This window comes from Saccopteryx bilineata, chromosome 1 (assembly GCF_036850765.1).
Source record: "Saccopteryx bilineata isolate mSacBil1 chromosome 1, mSacBil1_pri_phased_curated, whole genome shotgun sequence".
Classification (NCBI taxonomy): Eukaryota; Metazoa; Chordata; class Mammalia; order Chiroptera; family Emballonuridae; genus Saccopteryx; species Saccopteryx bilineata.
In genome coordinates this window covers 342,324,960-342,352,631 of record NC_089490.1, presented here as the reverse complement: position 1 = coordinate 342,352,631, position 27,672 = coordinate 342,324,960, and the positions used below count along the sequence as shown (strand labels likewise).

At 36.2% G+C, this 27,672-nt stretch overlaps 1 protein-coding gene and 1 pseudogene across 2 annotated transcripts in view; one reads left to right on the top strand and one right to left on the bottom strand.

Moving 5' to 3' along the window:
* Nucleotides 1-27,672, bottom strand: part of NARS2 (asparaginyl-tRNA synthetase 2, mitochondrial) — a 175,174-nt gene that overhangs the window by 68,478 nt on the left and 79,024 nt on the right. For both annotated transcript variants that reach the window (XM_066249340.1, XM_066249348.1), the window contains one exon: nt 20,937-21,031. In XM_066249340.1, the coding sequence (XP_066105437.1) occupies nt 20,937-21,031 (95 nt within the window). The remainder of the gene's footprint in view (nt 1-20,936; nt 21,032-27,672) is intronic.
* Nucleotides 10,473-15,284, top strand: LOC136321245 (small ribosomal subunit protein eS1 pseudogene; annotated as a pseudogene).

Here is a 27,672-nt window from a genome sequence, read left to right as displayed (position 1 = left end):
AAAGAGATTCTGGATTGAACTCTTTGAGCAGTTACCTTAAATTTTCCAAGTTGTATCGAAACCTCAACAGTTCTCCATAAAATACTACTATTCATGAATCAAACATATTTTGGCTATAAGGAACATATACGAAAAATGTTGAGATAACCCTTTGTCTGTAAAGTGCTGTCTAAGACGCCTAAAGTTCAAACTTGAACCTCACAGTACACTGTACTGAAGCAGAATTAGAAGAAAGCACAGAATAATTACGCAGTTAAAGAAACTAAGTAAAAGTCACTAAATAATGTTCCAGATACAAAACCCTTTAGGTGTTTATCTTTATCTCTCAGTCTTTATCATAGGTCACACACTAACTCTGCCTCTTAAATATGAAATAAAGCTGGCTCAGGTTTTGCATATTCTCTATAGAGAGTTATGTGATAAATGTGTATTTGTCTGTTTTAGGCACCTGTTTCAAGTGCCAAAACATGGGGTTTATTTTTTTCAGTGTAGAGGAATACAGTAAGGGTTGCTATCAAAAGAAACAAAAAATAATATAAATATCAACCAATATATGTGACTAAGCTTATCTTTTACCAATTTCTACTGGTGAGAAAGAAACAAAAACCATGGCTGAGTTTCTTTATTAGCAATTTCTTTTAGAGGAGCAAAGATAATATTTCCTTTTATTTTGTATAAAAGGAAGCAGATCTATTTTAGTAAAGTAAAATACACAGCAGTGTTTCAGTGGCTTCTACAACACACGCACATAGTTTACAGGTGAATATTATGTTTTGATTTTTTAAAGACACAAACTTTTCTGAATTAATGTAAGGAAGAATTCATACCAACAACATGGGAATGTAAAGTTAAATTTTACTTTTGTATATAAGGGTGCTTTAAAATATCTAAATAGATGCAATATAATATTATTCCAAGTTTGTTAATGCATTTTCTCATGGAGATTTTTCTCCCAACTAGAACAGATTGATGAAATAAGTCAAAAGCACAGAATTCAAGTCCATCCATCATAGCAGCCAAGAAGAGACAACAGCCTACAGCCTATCTGTCCTTATCTTATCATCATCATTGACTACCATGGAGTTGTATTCATTTATTTCTTCATTCAACAAATATTTATTAAACTAACCACCATGGGAAATAGATAGACATAAATTAGACATGGCTTTACCTTTAAGGAGCTTATAAACTAGCAAGGAGGTACATGTACAAGCTATAATTATAAACTTTCTAGGAGAAAAGTTTTGCAACCTTTTGAATAGGATACAAAAAAATCATAAATCACATAAGAAAAAAAACGAATACAGTGTATGTTAACAAAATAAAAAAAAACCCTGTTGTTCAAAAAATACCTCTGAAAAGATAGAAAAGGCAAGCTACGAAAAAATATTTATAATACATATATATTTGATAAAGGGTTGCTATATAAGAAATAAAAAGAACTCTTATAACTTAATAATAATAAGCCAAACAATCTAATAGAAATAGGTAAAAGAACTGAAAAGGGCCCTGGCTGGTGGCTCAGTGGACAGAGTGTCAGCCTGGAGTATGGATATTGGAGGTTCAATTCCTGGTCAGGGCAGACAAGAGAAGTGACCATCTACTTCCCACCTCCTCCTCCCCTCCACCGTCCTCTCCCACAGCCAGTGGTTCGACTGGTCTGAGCATTGGTCATGGGCACTGAGGATGGCTCAGCTGGTCCAAGTATGTCAGTTTCAGGCGCTAAAAATAGCTTGGTGCTGGAGCATTGGCCCCAGATGGGGGTTGCCAGGTGGATACTAGTAGAGGTGCATGCAAGAGTCTGCTTCATTATCTCCCCTCCTCTCACCTGACTTACCAGATACTTATCAGAATGACAACACTAATTTTGGTTATAGACGTGGAGCAAATAGAATTCCCATCCATTGCTAGTGGGCAATTAAATAGCATAAGTACTTCACTGCCAACATAATTTACCACAGCTCTTTGGGCTGATTATGACCTAATTTGCCCTCATAGTTTATTTCTGATTTAGTCTTCAAATTCTGACAGGTATCTTATTCCTGTGTTTCAATTTCTTCCTTTGTTCCAAGCACTGATTTAATTTAACCTTCTCACCTGTCTTGTGAGTCCTGAATCCTGGCAGACTCACTATTTGTCCCAATCCTCTACTTTACTATGTAAACTGCAGTTCTGTTGCTATTGTAAAATAACTTTAACTGTCAGCTATTCTTGGTCACACCACTTTGGCTTCTTTCTTTAGCTAGTCCTTTATAATTACCTTGGGTTCTTCAGGTCCTGGTTGTCATCAATACCATACTATAGCACCTGCCATTTCAGCATCAAACTGATAAACACTAGGCCTTCTATAGTATCTAATTCTCACAAAAGCTCTGTGAAGTGGCCATTATAACTTATTTTTATAGTTAGGAAGTAGAGGCTCAGGCATAAACTTATGCAACTAGTATGTAAAGAAGCTAGGATTCCAATTTAAGTCTCTCTGACCTTATTTCCTTCAATTAACAGAACCATTCACTTGAAAAAATTCAGCACTTGTGGCAGAGATAACTTTATCTCAGTAGCTACTTAATTCTGTCACAGCACTGGTGACCCTCTATACAGTATGTCAATCAATAGGGCTTTCCTATATTTTTATTAATCTCCTTGGCGTCTAACACAGTAACATACCATAGGGATGAAAACTAAAATTATTGCTGAATAAATAAGTACTCATAGTTATTTTTTATGAATAAAACAAGCTAGGAGGGGAAAGAGTGAAAATTATATAAATTGTCTTTGTTCCCAACATAACCAAAATTCTGCAAATATGTAACACATACAGAATTTTTTTCACCCTTCTTCCATAATGTAGTTAAAACTACCAGAGGAAAATAGATTTGGGTAAGATTAGACAGAAACTGAAAGAAATAACAACACCAGTTTTACTTTTTGTAGCTCCAATTACTGTCTATATTGGTCAAATTATTAAGGATTAATTTCAAGTTTCACTAGAATAACCTGCATTTGCTTTTAGAAAATGCCAGTAGGCATTGCATTTCATGCAAAATGAGTTCTATTTTTATCACTACTCAAAGAATTAACTGAGAATTAAAAAAAACACATCCAACTTACTTAATGTCAAAGACATTCAGATCTTCAATAATACTGTCTGCTTAGCCAGACCTCAGCAAGCTAGGTAACAGAAGGATGAGGCTATTCTCCCATATACTTAAAGTGAAAAAAGAAAAAAAAGAGTAAGTTTGTCATCTCCCTCACCAAGGAATGCAATACTAGAAATGGGTAGAAAATCCAATGCTTAGAATTTCAAGGTAGTATGTATTATACTGCAGCGTTAGAAAGACATTAGACATTACATTAGACAGAGTTAACATTAAACAGAGTAACATTAGACAGGATACTAAATCATAAAAATAATGCATAACCTAACTAGAAATTAAAGAAAAGCAAATTATTATCACTCAATCTAGTAAAAATGAAGTTCAAGTAGTAAATTAAGCACAGATATTTACATTCGCTCCTTCCTGGGCCAACCTTAATAATAAAAAAATTAAAAGGAAGAAACAGGAAAGGGGCCTTGAGTGGACAAGTGATCTCAACAAATCTTTGGAGGACAGAAAACAAACAGATGGCTGAGAGATGACCAATGTGTCGAAGCATGGAAAGCATTATCTGAAATAGAGTGAGTAGGCTGCAGCAGAAAGGAGATGACCTGCACACAGAATCTTGGTGAGATTGGGGATGGGGGAAATGGAAATGCATCGAGAGTGCACATGGAATTGTCAACTCTCTCCTCACTCCTGCCAGAATGGCTGGAAGTTGGGTGTCCCCACCAACTTGGGAACAGGGGGTCTTTCTCTAAAGCAGTGGTCCTCAGCAAGCAGCATCACCTGGTAGGTTTGTTATGACACAGACTGCTAGGCCTCACTCCCACTGTTTCTGACTTCAGCAGTGTTTGCTGGAGCTTGAGGGAGAGGGGAATGGTAAGTGACTGCTACTGGGTAAGGGATTTCTTTTTGGAGTGATAAAATATAAAATTATATAGTGGTGATGCTGCACAACTTTGTTAGTAAATACCACTGAACTGTACATTTGTAAAGGGTGAATTTTATGGTTTGTGAGTTACAGCTCAGTAAAATTGTTCTTAAAAAATCGCTTACTCATCTGCATACAGGGCTGTCACAGAAGCCTACCAAATAGATTTGAACAACTATCAAATCATGTCTCTCCTTTGTCTTCCCTATGCTAAACATATGCAGTTTCCTTACCATTTCTTAAGGCCATGATGTCCAAATGCCTCTTATTCTGGCTGCTGTTCTAACGTCAGATAGGATTCAAACTCATGACTGTTTCATATAAAGCCTAATAAAAGATTCTAAGTATTTGGAAGTGGATAAAGGAACAGGACAGAGAAACTAGAGTTTTCTAGTTTTTGATAATTTGGCTAAACAGAATTCATTCAAGGATAACGTATTAAACATAACACAAAAGTACCAAAAGACATTTCATGGCCAAATATAGATAACACATACATACTGGGGTAACTAAAAGATTATACACCATGAAATGCTCTATAATAATAGGGATAAAAAGTACTAACTAGGTTTCTGTTGTTCCAAGAATAGAAAAGCAATAGAATCCAAACCACATATAACAGCCAGTGGTCATTAAATATGAATGACATTTTAAAATGCAATCTCGTGCAATCATTCTACTGATAAGGTTACCCCTAAATGCAGTTTAACCAGGACAAGGTGAAATTCCCTTGCCTTTTGCTCTTTTTGCCTTCAGGCCAATTTTTTTTATAACAGCTAACACATTTCTAATTTCGTATTTAATGCCTATTTTGCTCATTAGAATAACGAAGGCTGGGATCGTATCTGTCTTGTTCATCTCTGTACCCTAGCACCTAACCTAGTGTTTGGTACACAGTTGGCTCTCAACTAATACCCAATTGAATGGAGACTGATTTTTGAGCCCTGAATCAGGCATTTGGCAATAACTGAAACTAAGAAGACAAAGAAGACGAGGATACAGTTTGAGAAATTTACAGGCAAATGGGAAGATAAGCATAACTCCAAAAATTTTAATATTTTTTTATAAATAGAATGGACAGAAACTGCTTTCTAAGAGGTATTAAGTAAAAGAGTTACAAAATTAAACAAAACACAGTGTATAAATTCAAGAGCAGAGAATCTAAGGTATACAGAAAAAAAAATCAATGAGTCCAGAGTTACAAAATAGGTAAGAATAAAGCAACCTGGACATACAAAGAAGGACATTTAATGAGAAAGATGTGTTAGTGGTGGTGGAGATTCTGAGTGAGATCCTTTTGAAACTGAGTTTAGATCAACGGGCAGGGGTTAACTAGACAAAGACATGGGGAAAGACATTCTAGGCAGAAAAACAACATACGCAGAGGAATACAAATATGTGAAACAGGATGATGTGATTAGAATATTCTAAGCAGTTTTGGATAGCTGAAGCAAAGAGAAATGGAAGCAAATGAAGGAATGCAAAGGGTGTATAAAAAGAATTTGGAAAGATATCTACATGGCTGCTTTGACAAAAAGATGATAGTGCATTTCCTAGATAGGGAATTCAGAAGAAAAACAAGACAGATTTAGGGAATAAGATGATGAATTTCATTTTGAACGAGTTGAGACGGTTATGCAACAGTCAACTAGGAAAGACAACTGGCACTTTAGTTGACATGTGGGAGCTGAGCAGATGTCCCATATCAGAGACATAACTTTCACAACAGCATTCTTTGACCATCACCTTGTATTCGTCTAGGTTTTTTACTCTAGTACTTCCACACCAACAATTTAATTCTTCATTAAAATCTCTAATTCTTCAACCTCACCACTTTTTCCATTATCGCCCTCTACTCCTATTTCCTCACTTTTCTCCTTACCCAAGAATAGAGTACTTGATTTATCATTATAACCCCTGTACCTACTTCCATCTAATTCACTTGGCAGTACCTAACCCTTGGTTAACCCAAATATTCACATTCTCTGTACTGTATATCCAAGTGAGCTAAATATTCCTACTAAAAAGCCTATGTACTAGCTGCTCAATTTGCCTGAAACATTTGTCTCCTGGCTACCTCATATAAATAATGAAATTGGTAAGGTAATAATGAATAAAGTTCCTGAGTCATTTTTTTTTACCAGTAATCTGTTAATTAATATTACTATCTAAATAGAGCTAAATTTTAATATAAGTAATACACTAAAAGAAGAAACTTCTGTGTTTTAAGGTCCTACCTTCAAAAGAACAGCATAAAGAACCATCATTATTCATACACATTCAGGAAACATACAGAAGAAGGTCATGAAAGATCTCAAAGTTTCTTGGTGGTATCATTTCTATGAAATAGAGTAAAAGGAGTGATTAACATATACTTAGTCCTGGCTCGATGGCTCACTTGGCTGAAGCATTATCAGAGGTGGTTGGTTCGGTCCTTGGCTGGGGTACATACAGAAACAGAGTGATGCTTCCCTCTCCCCCTACCACTCTTCCTCTCTCTGGATTCAATAAAAATAAAATAAAATAGATAAAAGACATATACTTAACTCCTGCTGTGGGCTCAACTTTATAGTAAAAAACAGTAGAGGAAAATTTTAGAAGAATAACATTGGGGAACAAATTTTTTTTCATTTTCTGTTGCATGAGGTTTTAGAACTGTTTCTATATATTTCTGCATCGCTGATTCCAAATCTGAAATCAGTTTTTTGGTGCATGCTCCAGTTTTTATACAATTTTAATTTCTTTTTGTTACAGTTAATGGCATGCATTGGTTTTTAAATTGGAGTTAAAGGGTAACGACTCTTGGATTGAACATAACCACAAGGCTATTAATGTTTTACAAACATCACTTTTACATAATTGTAGTTGTTATTAAGTATAAAAAATTATTATCTGATAAAAACACCCTCTTATTTTGTTTTAAGATTGAATCATGGCTTCTTCGAGTAGGCATAAATGTAAGAATAGTCCTGACACCTTCTGTTATATATGTGGCTGTTACATGCTTCAACATCAAAGGTGCAATATTTCATCTTTTGGGACATGTGCATATATTGCCTATTTTCAAGTTCCCCTTGGTGATCAAGACAAGAATTGGGCTCCTCATATTGTGTGTCATAATTGTGAGGAAATGCTTCATGACTGGACAAAAGGAAAACGCAAAGAAATGCCTTTTGGTATTCCCATGGTTTGGTGTGAACCTAAGGACCACAGCAGTGACTGTTATTTCTGTCTGATCCATACAAAGGGCATCGGCAAGAAAAAATGGCATATGATTGCATATCCTAATATTCCTTCAGCAATACGACCTATCCCACACTCTGAGACACTCCCGGTTGCAGTTTTCAATGGTTTTATTCTTTCTAAGGAAGAATAAAGTGAACATGGTGATCAAATGTATTTTGATAGATGCATGAGGAAATGGTTGTAGAATCTTGAAGGGTCTTCTTCTGATGCCAAGCAGTCATTAACCCTTCAGCAGTTTAGCCAACCCGAATTGCATGACTTAGTAAGAGATTTGGGCCTATCAAAGAAAGCAGCTGAGTTATTAGCCTCCAGGCTTCAAGAAAAGAATGTATTAATATCATACTTCACCGGTCAGCTAAAGTATCCCATTTCAGGAAGTGTGAACAGATTTTTGTGGACTTTTTTTTCCGAAGACAAACACTTTGTTCACTGTCATGATATCAATAGTCTTCTCAGTTAGCTAGGCGTTACCACTTACAGTCCAACAGAATGGCGGCTATTTCTTGACAGTTCTAAACTGAGTCTGAAATGTGTTCTTCTACACAACAGTAATGTTTATGCAGAAGTTCCAATTGGTTATTCAACTCATCTGTGTGAAGATTATAATGACATAAAAGTTGTCCTCGACTTTCTGAGGTATGAGGAGCATAACTGGATCATTTGTGTGGATCTTAAAATGGTAAATTCCCTGCTAGGACAACAGAGAGGTTTCATGAAGTATCCTTGCTTTCTGTGTTTGTGGGACAGCCAAGTTTGGGAGAAACACTGGACACAGAAGGACTGGCCGAAACATGAAGCTCTGGAAGTAGGGATGCAAAATATTGTGAATGAACCTGTAGTTAATCAAGACAGGATCATTTTTTCCCACTTGACATCAAACTTGGCTTAATGAAGCAGTTTGTTCAGGCTTTGAATGGAAAAAGTGAATGCTTTCAACATATTATTTCTGCTTTTCCTGCCTTGTCTTTCGAGAAGATAAAAGCAGGTGTTTTCGATGGACCTCAAATTTGAACCCTCATACATGATGAAGAATTTGCCAAGAAGATGAATAAGGGGGAGAAAGCAGCATGGCAGTCTTTTGTGGCAGTTACAAACAACTTCCTTGGCAATAAAAAAGCAGAAAACTATGAACTTCTGGTTCAAAGGATGCTGTTGGCTTTCTGCAACATTGGATGTAACATGAGCGTTAAGATTCACTTCTTGAACAGTCACCTTGATAAGTTTCCTGAAAATTTTGGAGCTGTTAGCAATGAGCAGACTACTGCTGGAGCATCAGGCAAGATTGTCCTCAATAAGTACACAAACGCAAGAGCTACAAACGCAAATTTTTGCCTGAACAGAATTTAAATAAGTTTTGCACAAATTTTATGATTAAAATAAGTGTTTTAATATGTTCTATTTCAAAATTGTAGACAAATTCTGGTGCAATCATAACTTTTAGTGTATTAGTGTATTTATTGCATTGTATAAATTATTATATTTTCACAAAAATGATGCCCAAGAAGACATTCTACTTCATTATGTTAAACTAAATGTTGAAAATTTTACAATAAGATGAAAACCTAAAATCTTGAATTGAAAAAAAAATGTAGCTTACAGAGAAAAACCAATGTCAGATTTGAGATCAGCATACTCAAATTAGGTAAGAACAAGTGTTTTTGTGGATATAACAAAAATTTTGTTCCCCAGTGTAATTTGTGCTTTGACAAAAGGATGATAGTCATTGAATAGATATTCAATGTATCTATTTTTAGTAGATACAGCAATTTAGAATATTTTGAACCTATAAGTAGACAATATGAAAAGAATTACAAACTGTCTGACTGTAAAAACCTAAGAGAAACTCTTTTTCCTTTAGGGTATAAAATAGATTAGTATAAGAGAAAAGAAAAAGAGAAAAATAATTTCTATTGAGGAAAAAAAGGAAGGGGTCAAGAAGTAAGTAATATTTCAGTTGAGCCTTGGGGAATGAGTTTTGGAAAAAGGAGTCTAATGCTATAGAGAGGAACGTTAGAAACACAGAGGTACATGAAAGTGCATGGCATGAATAAAATAGCCACAAAAAGATCTTGAAAACCAACGATTGACTTTCAATCGATTACCTCTGCAAAGATCTTATTTCAAAATAAGGTTGCATTCACAGGACTTGTATTTTGGGGGGACAAATTCAAGCCAATACAGAAATCAGTAAAAACAAAATTTTTAATAGAATAAAACCCACTGAATCCTTTCATGAATCTAAGATACATATAGAATTTTAGTGATCTTATTTTTTCCATATATTGAAACATTTTGCTATTTCAACATCCTAGAAATTATTTTATCATCAATTACTCTTCATCAGGTTAAAGAAAAAAATACTATGAAGAAAGAATGATGGATGCCAAAACATGGTGGATAAGAGGAAGATGTATAATGAGATAAATCATTACTATTATATCAACTTCAGTTTTTTTGTTGCAATACACAAAGTATTGTGTCATTTTCCAAGAAGGTATGAGAAAATCCTACAGACACCATTATTGTAGTCTTTTTTGTAGTTTTCAGAGAACGCAGTTGAGAATTGGGACCTTCTATTGATACTTTTCACTCATAATGACAAAGAGAAGAAAAATGCTAAAGCTGTTTCATAGAAAAATGAGGAAATTATTGCAAAGAGATAGTAACAATCTGTAATGATGATGGTAAAATTGGTTATACAGGGGGTCCTTGGGTTACAACAGTCTTGACATGTGACGATTAGAGTTTACAAGGTTCACTCCCACAAAAACTTAAAAAAATTGAGACGTGAGTGTTTTAGTTTATGCTGTTATGGACTACGTGGGGGAACTAGTTTGGTAGCACACAGCAAAAGAATAGACAGTAATGCAGCATATGAGTGAGGGAGTTGGCATCTCCCAATACACATACCTACGCCATTTTGGACTGTCAAAAGTGAAAGTGTTCTGTTTATGTTGCTTTGGCAACTTTTTGGCTCTTATCATGGCTCATAAGAGAAAGTCAGTCTTCAAATGGTAGAGCTTTGAAGAAGAAGAAAGCCATCACAATGAATGTCACAGTGCTACTGACATCATATGGAGAGGAGCTGTCCGCTGAGGACCTCATTCAGTTGGATAAGCAGCTGACTGAAGCGGAAGAGATAGAAACCCCAGAACCCAAGAGATTTTCTACTAAGGGTTTTCAGAAGGTTTTCTATGGTAGAGGATGGCTTGGCAAAATTTCAGGCTGAGGACTTCAGTAATAACAGACTCAATAAGGTCTACAGAGCTATTTTGGATGCCTTGCAATGCTATAGACAGATTTTGGAAGAGAAGAGGTCATCAACTTTCCAGACTATCCTGGAACAATTCTTTAAGAAGGTAGAGAGGTCTGCAACAGATCCTGTACCCTCTACATCAGCTGCTTCTCAGGATGCAACACCTGTAGTACAGGTAGGATCATCTCCAGCATCTCCTGCATGTTCCTTAACAGTCCCGATTCACCTGACCCAGTATCTCCAGCACCTTCTGCAGGTTCTCCTGCCTCTCCAGCTTCCTCTCTCCCACTTTGCAATGCCCCTCCAGTGTGCAAGCCAACCACAAGAATAAAGGTAAGGAATTTTTTTACACTCATTTTTTCCCTTTCTTCTGTTAATACAGAAGTGTACAGCACAGTATATTTATGTCCTTTTCCTTTTCCTGTGGATTAGTTGTGTTTTTATGTTCTAGATTATGATTTTACAACTGTGTTAGGGTAGGTAAGTGACTTAGGCTAGAGTGTGTTTCAACTTACACCAAAATTCAGGTTACATCACTGTTGAAGGGACGGAACTGTGTTGTAACCCGAGAACTCCCTGTATAAAGTAAAATCTCAGGCTATGTATCTTTATATAACAATATCCTAAAATAATTGTTCTCCAAGTCAAGAACTGGTACATGAATAACGTGTTCTGATTTTATTTTATTCATTTTATTTTTTTTTTAGAGAGAGGGGCAGACAGGGACAGATAGACAGGAAGGGAAAGAGATGAGAAGCATCAACTCATAGTTGGGGCACCTTAGTCATTCATTGATTGCTTTTTCATATGTGCCTTGATGGGGGGGTGGGAGAGGCTCCAGCTGAGCCAGTGACCCCTTGCCCAAGTCAGCAACCTTGGGCTCAAGCCAGTGACCTTGGGGTAATGTTTATGATCCCATGCTCAAGTTGGCGACCCTGCACTCAAGCTGCATGAGCTGGTGCTCAAGCCGTTGACCTTGAGGTTTCTAACCTGGGTCCTTAGCATTCCAGGCTGAAACTCTATCCACTGCGCTACCACCTGGTGAGGCCAATAATGCATTTTTAATGGCGAAAAGGAAATAAAGTATTTTCATCCGATCAGTCATTCCACAGTAAAGACTTCATTATACATTAATCTGGAACAAGAACTTGGATCACCATTTAGGATATTTATGCATTAAAGTTTATGTAATACACTTAACAAGTCTACAGATGCTGAAGACAAGGGTGTATTGAAGGTATTTGAAAGGAAATATATCATGTAGAAATGAAAAAATTCATTGATCATTCTAATTGGTCTTTATGAATCTAAAAATAAAAACATCTTGTAATTATGGAACAAAAAAATGGTCACCTTCTCTTTAACAAAATTATGAGCTGACAGAGTTCTCAAAAGTATTACTTTTTGATGATGTGAGTAGAAGAACAGGAAGTAATAATAAACTAGAACCTGTTAAAGATGTCTTTGAAATCCCAGAAGCTTATTTAAAGAACTGTTATAGTCCAGATTTGTACATGGCAGTTGATAAACAGCTACATTCAAAGGGCTCTGTCTTTTGGTGTATTTCCAAAATGCAGAAAAATAAGAATTCTACCATCACAAAGAAAATGAAAAGATAACCCACAGAATGGGAAAAAATATTTGCATATCTGATAAGGAACTTACAACAGAATATATAAAAACTCTCACAATGAAATAATAGAAGGAAAAAAAGCTTAATTAAAAAAGACTGACTAAGGACATAAATAAACATTTCTCCAAAGAAGATATCCAAATGGCCAACAGGCACTTGAAAAGTACCAAGTGACCCATCAATTCCATTCTAAGTACCTACCCAAGAGAAATGAAAACATGTTCATACAAATACTTGTACTGAGATGTACACAGTAACATTACTACTCATAGTAGAAACAACCCAAATATTCATTACCTGCTAAATGGATAAATAAAAGTGGTATACTCATAATGGAATGCTATTTGGCTATAAAAAGGAATGAAATATTGATACGTGCTACAACATAGACAGACATGGAAAGTATTATGCAAAGTGAAATAAACCAGCCACAAAATATAATACAGGGGTGGGCAAAAGTAGGTTCATTATTGTAATACAAATAAGTAACACAATAATAAATAATAATACAGAATAAACTGTTTCACATACTCACAACTATAAGCCTACTTTTGCCCCTCCCTCCCTATACATTGTGTGATTCAATTTACATGAACTACCCAGAATGGGCAAATTCTTGGAGACATAAAGTAGATAATCAATAGTTGCCTAGAATGGGAGGGATAATGGGTAGTAACTGCTAATGTGAAAAAGCTTCTTTTGGGGTGATAAAGATATATATATTTATTTATTTATTTATTTTATTTTTTATTTTTGTATTTTTCTGAAGTGAGAAGTGGAGGGGCAGAGAGACAGACTTCCACATGTGCCCAATCGAGATCAACCAGGCATGCCCACTAAGGACGTTGCTCTGTTGTAACCGGAGCCATTCTAGCAGCTGAGGCGGAGGCCATGGTTGGTGCCATTCTCAGCACCTGAGCCAACTTTGCTCCAATGGAGCCTTGACTGCTGGAGAGAAAGAGAGAGAGAGAGAGAGAGAGAGAGAGAGAAGAGAGGAGAGGAGAGGAGAGGAGAGGAGAGGAGAGGAGAGGAGAGGAGAGGAGAGGAGAGGAGAGGAGAGGGAAAAGGATAGAGAAGCAAATGGGTGCTTCTCCTGTGTGCCCTGGCTGGGAATCAAACCTGGGACTTCCACATGCCAGGCCAATGCTCTACCACTGAGCAAACTGGCCAGGGCTGATAAAGATATTCTTAAATTAGATTATAGTGATATTTAAACAATTCTGAAAATCTACTAAAACCCACTGAATTGTTCACTTTATATTGGTGAATTTTATGGTAAGTATATTATCTCTCCATAAAGTAGTTTGTAAAAATTTGAGTTTGCTATGTCTATATTCTTATTAATATTTGAATAAAGTGGGTTTTCACTATCCCCTTATTTTACTTCTTTAAATTATTCATTAGATGGCTTACAAATATTTATTAAGAATAAGGTCCATCAGTAAATCCCAGAGAGAAGGGGGGAGGGAGTTAGAAGGAGGGGAGTAAAGGGGGTATAAATAGGGACACAGAGGTGGGAGTGAGGGTGTTATAGTCAGTGGGACACTTGAATCCATGTAAACACAATAAATTAAATTTAATAAAAAAAATAAGGTCCATTACTACAGATGTAAATGGTGATGTCTATTTTCTAGGTATACTGAGGGTTTTAACCAATCTTCTTAAACAGACATTTAGGTTGTTAGCAATTTTTCAGTAATATAAAGTAGCTTTCAACATTTTTGTTTATATATCTTTATAGAGTTGTCAGAACATTTCCTTAAGAAATATTTGTAGATAGAAAACTCTTGGTGAAAAGGTATTTCTCCAGGGAGGCCATGCCTACTTATATTTCCAACAGCAATGTCGAAGAGGAAAGCACTAACTTTATCCTGAAAGAAAGCTTCAGAGCTTAGTAAAAAATAATCCCTAATAAGGAAAGAAGCACCTGTCACAAATGCCAAAATACATAAAACAAAAGCATCACCAAAAAAAGATGATAATAATAAAAGCCTTTCAAATAAATTAGGCTAAGCTTTCCTCTAAATCTGGGTTTAACTGACAAGAAATGGAAAATTTTATTACATGACATTTCTTAATTGTAGGTTTTAAAATGTAGGACATTTTGAATTTTCTCATAATAAACATTCACTTACAAATTACACTTATAGGCAGAATATAATAAAAATACTTATAAAAAACATATTATAGCTTTTTGGCACTCTGTGGCCATCATGGCAGTCCAGAAGAAAGGCGGCAAAAGGGGAGCCGAGAAGAAAGTGGCTGATTCGCTTTCCGAGAAAGACTGATGTGATGTGAAAGCACCAGCTACGCTCAGGATAAGGAATACTGGAAAACAGTAGCCATGAGAACTCAAGGAACCAAATCAAGTCTGATGGTTTCAAGGGTCATGTTTTAGAAGTGAGCCTCGCTGATCCACAGAATGATGAAGTCACATTTAGAAAATTCAAGCTAATTACTGATGATGCCAGGGCAAAAACTGCCTGGCTAATTTCCATGGCATGGATTTTACCAGTGACAAAATGTGCTCCATGGTCAAAAAATGTCAGACCATGACTGAAACTCATGTTGATGTCAAGACTACCAATGGTTATTTGCTTCATATATTCTGTGTCGGTTTAACTAAAAAATGCAACAATCTGATTAGGAAGATCTCTTATGCTCAGCATCAACAGGTCCACCAGAAGAAGATGATGGAAATCATGTCCCAAGAGGTACAAACGACTTGAAAGAAGTGGTCAATAAACTGATCTCCAGATAACATTGGAAAAGACAATAAAGGGTTTGCCAATCTGTTGACCCATTCCAAAATGTCTTTTTTTAAAACTTTTTTTATTTAAATTTTTAATTTATTGTGTTGACATTGTTTCATGTCCCACTCATATAACACATTCTACATACAGCACTGTGCCCCCTCATGCCCCATGCAAAGTTTCTTTCCATACTTATTTCCCTCCCTTTAGAAAAGTCAAAATGCTGAAAAAGTCCAAATTTGAACTGGGAAAACTCATGCGGCTTCATGGTGAAGGCAGCAGTTCTAGAGTGACTGGGGGTAAGACAGGTGCTCAAGTTGAATGAGCTGATGGATATGAGCCTTCAGTCCAAGAATCTGTTTAAAATTCAGACTTTTACTGGTGATAAGAAATCCTACTTGTGATAAAAATAAAAAAAATATTACAGCTCTGTGTGCTGAGGAGGCTTGGAAACAATAATCTCCCCAGTAGCAGCAAGATACCCAGGAAATAAATCTTGGTTTCTAAATACCACTTCCTCATAAAAGAAACCAGTGCTCTTTGGAGAAATGGCTGATTCTAGCACCATTTTAATATTTACAAATAAGCCTGGATATTGCCATAACTTGGAAGCAACCAAGATGTCTTTCAGTAGGTGAATGGATAAACTGTGGTATATCTATATAATGAAATATTCAATGCTAAAAAGAAATGAGATATCAAGCCATAAAAGATATGGAATAAACTTAAATGCATATTACTAAATGAAAGAAGCCAATCAGCAAAGCTTAAATATGTGCAATTCCAACTACACAACATTCTGGAAAAGGCAAAATGTTGGAGACAGTAAAAAGATCAGTGGTTGCTAGGGGTTAGCAGGGAAGGAGGGATGAACAAGAAGAGCACAGAATATTTTTAGAACAGTAAAACTATTCTATATGATACTATAATGATAGATACGTGTCATTATACACGTGTCCAAAAGGATATACAATACCAAGAGTGAACCCTGAAATAAACTACAGACTTTGAGTGATGCTAATGTGTCAGTGTATGTTCAACAATAAAAAAATTAACAGATAAATAAATAAATCTGGGTTATCCTACAGTACTGGAGAATAAAGAAGTACTCAAAAAACAAAAAGGCAGGGGTATGTTATAGGAATACAGGACTCAACTGAAAGAGTTCCCAACACTAAAACTAAAACAGTTTGAGGGGAAAATAGTAACACAGAATTGAAGTATAACCCAAACTAGAAAATAAATATATCTGAATCCATCCTGATATAAATGATTACATACATAAATAAATATACAAGAGTAAAGAGACAATAGATCTTCCTTTTATACAGAAGAATTCTGAACACTCCTACCTCTACAAGGTAGTGTTTAATTCCATCTCCCGCTTCCCAGTCCTCATTCCCACGAGTGAGGATGGGCTAGACATAGTGACTCACTTCCAAAGAACACAGTAGAGAAAGAAACAAACAGTACATTTTCAGTGGAGAAATCTGGCAAACACTACCTTATCCAAATAATGAAAATTAATATCACCATATGGATATCACATATCCTGATATCATGTGACGAGAAGAGCACTTCGCCTCTGTAATCTTCCCCCAAATCTTCGTAACTCCAGTATAATCATGAAAAAAACATCAGACAAATCCAGATTGCGATGGGATATATTTTGCAAGTCATGAACACAAGAAAAGACCGAGAAACTGTTACAGACTAGAAGAGAGGGGGAAACATACAATTGTAACATGGTACCCTCCTCAACTGGATCCTGGAAACTAAAAAAGGCATGTGGGAAATGGGTAAAATCCAAGTTGGTTAACAGTAATGTAACACTAGGTCCTTGGTTGGACAAATGTGCCATGGTAATGTGTAAGACATCACCAATGGGGTAAACTGGGGAAGAGGAATAAAAAAAGTCGACACTATTTTCGTAACTTTTCTGTATTTTAAAAATATTCAAAAATAGAAAGTCTATTAAAAAACAACAACAAAATTAACCTTTAAAATAGAGCCATAAACCCACTAAACCGACACAAATATCCTTTTGGAAAATGTTAAACTTCTAAATTTAACTACCATTTACTTCATTTTAAAAGTCTGTTACATAAAATTTAAGAAAAACAAAGCTGAAGGAAAGAAAACTAACAATTTCTTTTTAGAAATTAAATTATGCATTAATCTGAGACATGACATACTGTATATTAATAGTCCTAGAACTATGCATATTAAACTAGGAGCATTTGACTGACATTATTAGAAATACTCCATAATGCATTAAAATATGCAAGACCTCATATTCTGCCAATTTAATCTTCTCTCAAGTTTCACTGTACACTGTGTTCTGTGGTTCACTGCACTTTACTGGGGAAGAGGAAACATATTTAATCCACTACTGGTATTATAAAAAAGAAACCAACGTTTCATAAATTTACACTTCTCATGTATCATGACACTTCTGAGGGGAAGATACTTTGCCTTTCACTTTATAGATAAAATAAATGAATGCTGAAAGGCTGTTAAAAAAGATATAAGGCCAAAAGGTAGACAACATCTCCTTTCAATGTAATGTGGGACACAGACCCACTTAGAGGTTATTTAATTACTTAGGGGAAGGGACTTTGCTCAATTATTCTATTTACTATTGAATTAAATATCCCAGATTAACTCAAGTTATATGTTAACTTGTAGATTATGTCCAATAGAACTGTAAATCACTTCTGTCAGGTAGAAGGCAAAATTTCAAAGTTTAGGGTTTACTGGTGTGTGGGACATTAACCAGTTTGTAACTAACCTAGCAATCTTCTTATAAAATTCCTTTATTAAGTTGCCTATGAATACACAGCTCCTCAAATGCTCTTTGAATCAGACTTACTATTTTATTTGTTCCCTCAATAATTAATGAATTGAAAAAATATTTGATACATGTTAACTTTACATTTGTGTAAATCATATTTTATTTTTTAAAATTACACTTTGACCGGAAAAAAAACTAGTCAATTACTGGAGGCAAGGATATATAACGGGGTAAAGACAGTCGACAGTCTCTTCAATAAGTGGTGTTGGGAAAACTGGACAGTTACATGAGAAAAATGAAACTGGGTCATTTTCTTAGACCATATACAAAAATAAACTCAAAATGAATTAAAGGCTTAAATGTGAGACCTGAAACCACAAAACTCTTAGAAGAAAACATAGGCAGTAAACTCTTTGATACCACTCTTGGCAGTAATTTTTTGGATATGTCTCTTTGAGCAGGGAAAACAAAAGAAAAAATAAGCAAATGGAAGTACAACAAACTAAAAAGTTTCGGCACAGTGAAGAAAACTATAAACAAAACAAAAAGACATCCTATGGAATGGAAGAAGATATTCAGCAATGATACAATACACTGAAGGATTACTATCCAAAATATATTAAGAACACCAAAACAAACAAATAGACAAAAAACAAAACCCTCTAATAATGCAATTAAAAAATGGGCAAAAGACCTGAATAGACATTTCTCCAGAGAGAACATACAGATGGCTAAGAGACATATGAAAGAATGCTCAACATCACTAGTGATCAGGAAATGCAAATTAAAACCACATGAGATATCATCTCATACCAGTCAGAATGGTGCTCATCAATAAATCCACAAACAACAAGTGTTGGTGAGGGTGTGGAGAATGGAAACCCTCATGCACTGTTGGTGGAATTGTAAATTAGTGCAGCCACTATGGAAAAAATTATAGTATGGAGATTCCTCAAAAAGTAAAAACAGAACTTCCATGTAAATTAGCAATTCTATTTACAGGTATTTATCCAAAGAAAACAAAGGCATTAATATAAAAATATATTTGTGCCCCTATATTCACTGCAGCATTGCTAGTAACGGCCAAGACACGGAAGCAACATAACTGTCCATGAACAGATGAATGGATAAACAAGAGGTGATATATATATAGGGGTGGGAAAAAGCATGTCTACAGTAATTAATAAATTTGATTTACAATAATTAATAAATAACAGAAGAATAAACTGTGTTCTGCCTACTCACAACTTGAAACTTACTTTTGCCCACCCCTGTAAAATACACACGATGAAACAGCAGTAAAAAAAAATGAAATCTTGCCATTTATAACAACATGGACAGACTCAGAGGGTATTAAGCTAAGTGAAATAAGTCAAACAAAGAAAGACAAAAAAAAAGACAAAATATGATTTCACTTAAATAGAGATTATAAAAAAACAAGAATAAACAGAAACAGACCCATATATACACAGAACAACCTGACTGTTGCCGGTGTGTGTGTGTGTGTGTGTGTGTGTGTGTGTGTGTGTGTGTGTGTGTGTGTGTAAAGGGATAAATAACATTTTACAAAGTTAACATACTCTCCATGACATGCCTGACAAGGCCTTTTCCACACACAGCTCTGCAGATCCTACAATCTCACAGATCATTATGATTATAGTTTTTCTATATAGTATTCTAATGATATTGTCAATTATTTGGTTATTGGAATTGTCAAATAACATGCTTCTGTCTTAAAAGATAAATCAGAAAAGAATCTAAGTAAAGTATATGTTATTTGCAAAACCATCTTTATTTTACCATTGACTTTTCATCCTAACAATAAAGTATGTAAAAAATTAACATGAACAATTTTCTATTATGCTTCCCCTGAATTTTCCAACTTGTACATTTTAACAATAGGAAACACATAATGAGTCCCTTTTTTTGCTGTAGCTTTTCTTCAAAAGATTTTTAAGTCTCAACCTCTACATGAGAAAAAATAGATATAAAAGAGACTTAGTACTTGTTGAGTCAGCATGAAGAAATTACCTATAGAATCACAGAATATAAGATTTAGACAGGACTTTAAAATCCTGCTTAATCACCTGTTTTAAAGAAAAGCAAAGTTGGGCCAAAAGAAGCATAATGCCTTTCTAAGAATTTTAGAGTTGCTAAAATTAATGCCACCCAACTTTTTAATTTGTCACTTGTCTCTCATGGTTCCTTTAAGGTCAATTTTCTTTATGGAAACCAATTATTTAAAATATTTTTCTTTTTCAGTGGGAGAAGGGGACATAGTGAGACAGATTCCAGCATGTGCCTGGACTGGGATCCCCCTGGCAACACCTGTCTGTGGCCAATGCTTGAATCAAGTGAACTCTTTTTAGCACCTAAGGCTGATGCTCAGGCCAACAAGCTATCCTCAGTGCCTGGGATCGCTCAAATCAATCAAGGGAGAAGAGGAGAAGAGGAAGAGAATGGGGAGAGGGAGGGAAAGAGAATTATGGGAGGGGCAGAAAATGAAGGGAGGGGGAGTGAGTGGGGAGCAGGGAGAGAGAGTGGTAGGGAGGGGGAGAGAAGCAGATGGTTGCTTCTCTTGTGTGCCCTGACTGGGAATCAAACCTGGCCGATGCTCTATCTACTGAGAAAACCAGCCAGGGTAATATTTTTCTTCTACTTGTTTCAAGTACCTTTCTTTCTTTAATGAAATGGGCTATATTTCATTATAGCTGTGAACTATAACCTTATTTTCATAATATGATTAATTATATTTAAATTTTCATTATAAAAATAGGTTAGTAAAGTTTTTAAAAAATCACAACTTCACCCTGCCTAGGTAGCTCAGTTAATTATAGTGTGGTCCCAATACACCAAGGTTGCGGGTTTGATCCCTAATCAAGGTAAATACAAGAATCAACCCATGAATACATAAATGAGTGGAACAACAACAGGTTGATGTTCTTTTCTCTCTCAAATAATAAAAAAATTACAACTTCATATTTCCAGTGTTACATTTTTCACTAAAAACAAAAGTCAACATTAATATGATTTTTTTTTAAGTAAGAAACTTGGATGTTGTCACATCAATCTAAATATACTTTTGCTAAATCCAAGTGGACTAATCATAAACACTAATTTTACTTTTTAGGTTTTAGCACTGGGAAAGGAAGCATCATTTCACTCTCACCCAGTTAAAAAGCAGTAGTCCATTAAAGCAAAAGAGAAGAGAAAGTGACATACCCTGACATCACTTCCAGGTGCAGCTGTCCCGAGACAGTCAGGAAAGCAGGAACATTGAAGAAACTCTCTTCAGGTACCTTTATTTTGCTTGAAGGCTGCAGATGAAAAACACAAGCCACAAAAAGCAATTACATACTTTGCTTTGCCTTTCACATTCGTATACATGCCACAACTAAAAATCAAAATCCAATTAAACAATGTGATGCCAGGCCGTTCTCATAAAAATACAGTTCTTGGCCCTGGCCAGTTGGCTCAGTGGTAGAGCGTCGGCCTGGCGTGCAGGAGTCCCGGGTTCGATTACCGGCCAGGGCACACAGGAGAAGCGCCCATCTGCTTCTCCACCCCTCCCCCTCTCCTTCCTCTCTATCTCTCTCTTCCCCTCCTGCAGCCGAGGCTCCACTGGAGCAAAAGATGGCCCGGGCGCTGAGGATGGCTCTGTGGCCTCTGCCTCAGGCACTAGAATGGCTCTGGATGCGACAGAGCGACACCCCAGAGGGGCAGAGCATCGCCCCCTGGTGGGCATGCCAGGTGGATCCCGGTCGGGTGCATGCGGGAATCTGTCTGACTGCCTCCCCGTTTCCAGCTTCGGAAAAATGAAAAAAAAAAAAAAAATACAGTTCTCAGTACATACCTAAAAGAGAAAATGCCTGCTTGGGAAGTGCTTAGGTCAAGGGACTTTGTTCCATATTTTCAAAACATACAACAAACAAAGGACAAAGTACTTTTGTCACAAAATAAACTCCCTAAAAACGGATTGTGATTGAGGGGCAAATCAAGGCAAGAGATTATGAATCAAAATTTTAAATGTGAATTATAGAATCTCTTAAAATTTTGATCCATGATTAAGATTTAGTTTTCTTAAGGGACTGACCTCTAAAACTGTAATTACTAAATTAGACTGCTCACAAAAATTAAGGGATATTTTAAAAATGAATATGAAGTGATAAAATATCCCCTAATTTTTGTGAGCAGTATATTAATAATAATGTTATTAATACCGATTTTTAGAAACAGGAAAACTAACTAGATTTAAGATCTTTATGAACTTACAATATAGATATGGAGATTATTCCATTTGAAATGGGTAGCAAATAAACTAGCTAACATTTATAACAGTTAAGCTATAACATTATTTGTAGATCAAACAATTTAAATAGTATAATTAGGAAAGTTTCTGGATCAAGTTATGGCTATCTTTTTATTAAGTTTTTTTTTATTATTGTGTTAACATGGATTCAAGTGTCCCACTCAATATAACACCCTCATCCCCCCAATAACATGCCCCCCGTTACACCCCATTGTCCCCTCCCTCGGGCCCTTCCCCATGCTCTCTCAAGTTATGACTATTACACCTATGTTTTTTCTGGAAAGTAGCTAGCTAATTTACCAACTATTATATTTCAAATTGTATATTTATTTGAAAATGTTTTAGAGTAATAGTGCAGTTACTGTAAAAACAAAAAAGTCAATTTTAAATACGCACTGGAACAGCATTTTTGAACTGCCAGTCCATAGACTGGTCTGCCAGAATTTTGTGCCAGTCCGCAAAATAGTTAACCACCCTGATGTTGTATGATGATTACAGAACCAATGATTTAGTTGTATTTGCTTATGCTCAGAGTGATTTCTGTCTTAGCAGTCTCAGAAAGAATTCTCCTATTTTCACCACTCCCCAAGTGTAAAAAGATTGAATTCACTGCAACAGAGGATATAAGACTCCTTCTAAGAGACTTAGTACCAAATCCTGAATTACAGAAACACATGAAATGAAATGAAGGTATCTTATTTAATTCCATTGGTTGTTCTAAAAATATTGGATATCATGTATAGGTATATAGGAGTATTAATGAGAAATCTAGTATAAAAATTACCAATTTAAATCATTCACTCATATTGTAATTGCCTATAATTTTTCAAACCTACTTTGATATTGGTTCTAAATGTCCTATCATTGCTTTTTTTATAATGATAATATAATTATATTAAGTGCACCAAATTTTAGATTTTCTTCAAATATATATCAATTTATTTTTTAATTAAGTTTTTTTTGGTGACATTGGTTAATAAAATAATACAGATTTCAAGTATACTATTATTGCTTTTTAAAAATCCATCTTTCACCTGACCTGTGGTGGCACAGTGGATAGAGCATCGACCTGGAATGCTGAGGTTGCTGGTTCTAAACCCTGGGCTTACCCAGTCAAGGTACATATGGGAGTTGATGCTTCCTGCTCCTCCCCCCTTTCTTTTTCCCTCTCTCCTCTAAAATGAATAACTAAATAAAAATAATTAAAAATCCATCTTTAAATCCTATAATCACTTACAGAATATTGTTTTCAAGGACTTAAGTACTAAAGACTAAACTATTTTACCTGACATGTGTTAGGATTTAAAAATATATGTTCTCTGATATTTCTTCACTATTTATTAAATAACTATTTTTCAAATAAGGTACTGTACATATAAGAATACTATACTTTCTCCTTTCCTTAACCTCTTTAGTCTATGATATGTATTGGAGTGTCTTGACTTCTCTTTTCCTGTATATATAAAAAAGTCTAGTTTCTATGACTAGATTATAGTCTTTCAATATTAGCATTTGTACGAAATGATCTCTGATCATTTTAGATCCCTTAAATCTAAATTATACAAAATAAGTATAAACACAGCACTATTTCACTATGTCTTCCAGTGTCATATGTAGTATGTATTTACATACTGACATTCATACTACTTCTTTATGAATTACTTACTTTATTTCTCCTTTATATTAAATTGTTTTATATTAAGATTTCTGTGTATATTAAGTTATAGTACCTATTAGTTTCATTTCAGGATATTTAAAGGGCATTATCAAATATTTGTTTTGGCCCTGGCCGGTTGGCTCAGTGGTGGAGCGTTGGCATGGCGGGCGGGAGTCCCGGGTTCGATTCCCGGCCAGGGCACACAAGAGAAGCGCCCATCTGCTTCTCCATCCCTCCCCCTCTCCTTCCTCTCTGTCTCTCTCTTCCCTTCCTGCAGCCAAGGCTCCATTGGAGCAAAGTTTGCCCGGGCGCTGAGGATGGCTCTGTGGCCTCTGCCTCAGGCGCTAGGATGGCTCTGGATGCAACAGAGCGATGCCCCAGATGGGCAGAGCATCGCCCCCTGGTGGGTATGCCGGGTGGATCCTGGTCGGGCGCATGCAGGAGTCTGTCTGACTGCCTCCCCATTTCCAGCTTCGGAAAAATGCAAGGGAAAAGGGGGGAAAATATTTGTTTTGAAATATAATTGCTGGCCCTGGTCGGTTGGCTCAGTGGACAGAGCATTGGCCCAGTGTGTAGTCCTGGGTTTGATCCCAGTCAGGGCACACAAGAGAGGCGACCATCTGCTTCTCTTCCACTCCCTCCCCTCGTTCTCTCTCTCTTCCCCTCCCACAGCCAGTCACTTGACTGGTTTGAGCATCTGCCCCAGGACCTGAGGATGGCTCAGCTGACTGGAGCATTGGCCTCAGATGGGGGTTACAGGTGGATCCTGGTCAGGGCACATGTGGGAGTCTGTCTATCTCTTCTCCTCTCAGTTAAAAAAAAAAGTAATTGCTGAGAGCTATGTCAGCAATAATGGTGGGGAATAAGTAGTTCCAAAAGTCTGTCCCTCCACAGAAAAACTTGAAATAATGATTAAACCCATCAAAATCAACTATAGGAACTCTGGAAAATAGTCAAAGGTTTATAGTAACCAAACAAATGCTGAATTAAGAGGAAATTTTCAAATGGTAGATAGACTTCATCCAACAACAGCAGATTGCATATTCTCAAGTACACATGGTACATTGTCCAGGACAGACCATATACTAGGACATAAAACAAGTCTAAGTAAATTTAAAAAGATTGAAGTGATACAAATTATCTTTTTTGACTAAGATGAAATGAAATTAGAAATGTGAAATGGTGCAGTAATTGGTATAACAATTTTGGTGGTTCCTTAAAAAGATAAAAAATAACTGTAATGACCTACCAATTCTACTAGGTATAATCCCTAAAAGAATTAAACTTAGGTATTCAAAGAAATACTTGTACATTAATGCTCATAACAGCATTAATCATAATAGCCATTAATCACATGTTCCTCAATAGATAAATGATAAACAAAATGTAATATATCCAAACAATGGAATAATATTCAGTCATAAAATGGAATGAAGTACTTATGCTAAAACATGGATGAACCTTGAAAATATTATACGAAGTAAAAAAAAGATATAAAAGGCCACATATAGCCCTGGCTGGTTGGCTCAGTGGTAGAGTGCTGGCCCAAAGTGTGGAAGTCCCGGGTTCAATTCCCAGCCAGGATGAGCATCTATCTGCTTCTCCACCCTTCCACCTCTCCTTTCTCTCTATCTCTATTGCTACCCCCATCCTCCTGCAGCCGAGGCTCTATTGAAGCAAATTTGGCCCAGGTGCTGAGGATGACTCCATGGCCTTCGCCCCAGGTGCTAGAATAGCAAGGGAGCAATGGCCCAGATGGGCAAAGCATTGCCCCCTTGTGGGCATGCTGGGTGGATCCTGGCCGGGCACATGTAGGAGTCTGTCTCTCAGCCTCCCCTCTTCTCACTTCAGAAAAATAACCGCCCCTCCCAAAAGGCCACATATTGTAAGAACCTATTTATATGAAATATCTGGAATAGATAAATCCATAGAGACTGATTAGTGAGAACAATGGTTTGGGGGAAGGGGAAATGGGAAGTGATTATTACTTAACGCGCATGGGGTTTTCTTTTGGAGTAATAAAAATGTGAAACTTCATAGAGGTAGTAGTCATATAACATTGTAAACATATTAAATGCCACTGAACTGTATACTGTAAAATGGTTAATTTTATGTTACAGGAGTTTCACTTCAATTTTTAAAAAAGCATATATAAACAAGTAATTATAGGATCTGACAGGTTCAAAAACTACTAACATAGGATTGTTAATTTAACATTTGTAATCTTAGATACTTGTTAGTAGTAAAGAAAGTATAAAATACATGAATTAATCATCCAACTTTGTGACTTTGCCAGTGGTTAAGAATTTTTTTAAGAAGATCCTCAAACTGCAAATGGTAAATTGAAAAACTGACAAATCTGACTACATTAAAATTAAGAATTTCTATTTCATAAGGAAAATAAAGGCAAAATTAACAGAATGACAGATTTACAATAAACTATTTTTAACATCTAAAATTGACAAGTAGTCAATAGACAGAATAAACAAAGTACCTTCTGCCAAGGAAATAATAATGAAAAAATTAGGTGCTCCCCAACTGGGCAAGAGATACAATTCACAGAAAAAGCAGATTCACAGAAAGAAAGATCCAAATGGCTAAGATATATAAGGAAATACTCTAACTCACTATGAATAAGACAAATGCAAAGTACAACAAGCATTTAAAAAATTCATTACATATGTCAAATTGACAAAGATTTCCATGATGTGCCTCAAGATTCTGTTACTGGTTTACTCAATAAACCACTAGGCTAGATGCGGATGTGAAGAGATTTAGCAAATTTAATTAAAGTTCCAAATCAGGTGGCTTCAAGATTTGGAGGTTTTTGGGTATTCTTGACATAATTATCTGAGTCCTTTAAAAGAAGAAAGTTTTCTACAGCTGGTTGCAGAAGAGGAACTAAGAGGTTAGAAGCAGGAGAAGGATCTAACTTGCTGTTGCAGGCTTGAAGATCAAGAAGGACACACAGAAAGGTCCTCAGAGCAGTTCTAGGAACTGAAAGCAATCTGGCCAGCAGCCAGCAACAAAATGAGAACTTCAGTCCTACAGCTACAAAGTACTAAATTCTGCATATAGCAATAATGATTTTGTAAGAGAACCTCAAGCTCCAGATAAGAATGCTGACATGTTTTTTCAGCCTTATAAAACCCTGAGTAGAACCCAGCCACAGCATCCTGACTATTGACTAATAGAACTGTGACAGTTGTTTTTAGTCACTAAGTTTTGTTACAAATCAATCAAAAACTAATTCACAGGGAAACAGAAACTCTCAGTTAATGCCAGTAGAGTGTAAATAGGTACCACTATTCTGGAGACCACAGTGAAATTAAGAGTGTAAATGCAATATGACCTAGGAATTCCACTCTTCGATATATATTCTAGAGAAACTTTCATACAAATCTTTCAGAGAATATATAAAACTATTTTTTACAGTATTTTTTTTCTGGTTTAACAGAATTGAAAACCTAAGGGCTTATTACTAGAAGACTAAGTAAAATGTAGCAAACAAATATGATTCAATATTTTGTAGACATGAGAAACAACAAATAGATGGACCTATAGCAACGTAGATGGAATTTCAAAACAAAGAGTTCAATGAAAAAAGTAAGAAACAGGCCCTGGCCGGTTGGCTCAGTGGTAGAGTGTCAGCCTGGCATGAAGGAGTCCCAGGTTCGATGCCTGGCCAGGGCACACAGGAGAAGCACCCATCTGCTTCTCCACCCCTCCCCCTCTCCCTCCCTTCTCTCTGTCTCTCTCTTCCCCTCCCGCAGCCAAGGTTCCATTGGAGCAAAGTTGGCCCGGGTGCTGAGGATGGCTCTGTGGCCTCTGACTCAGGCGCTAGAATGGCTCTGGTTGCAACAGAGCGACACCCTAGATGGGCAGAGCATTGCCCCCTGGTGGGCGTGCTGGGTGGATACCGGTTGGGCGCATGCGGGAGTCTGTCTGACCGCCTCCCCATTTCCAACTTCGGAAAAATACAAAAAAAAACC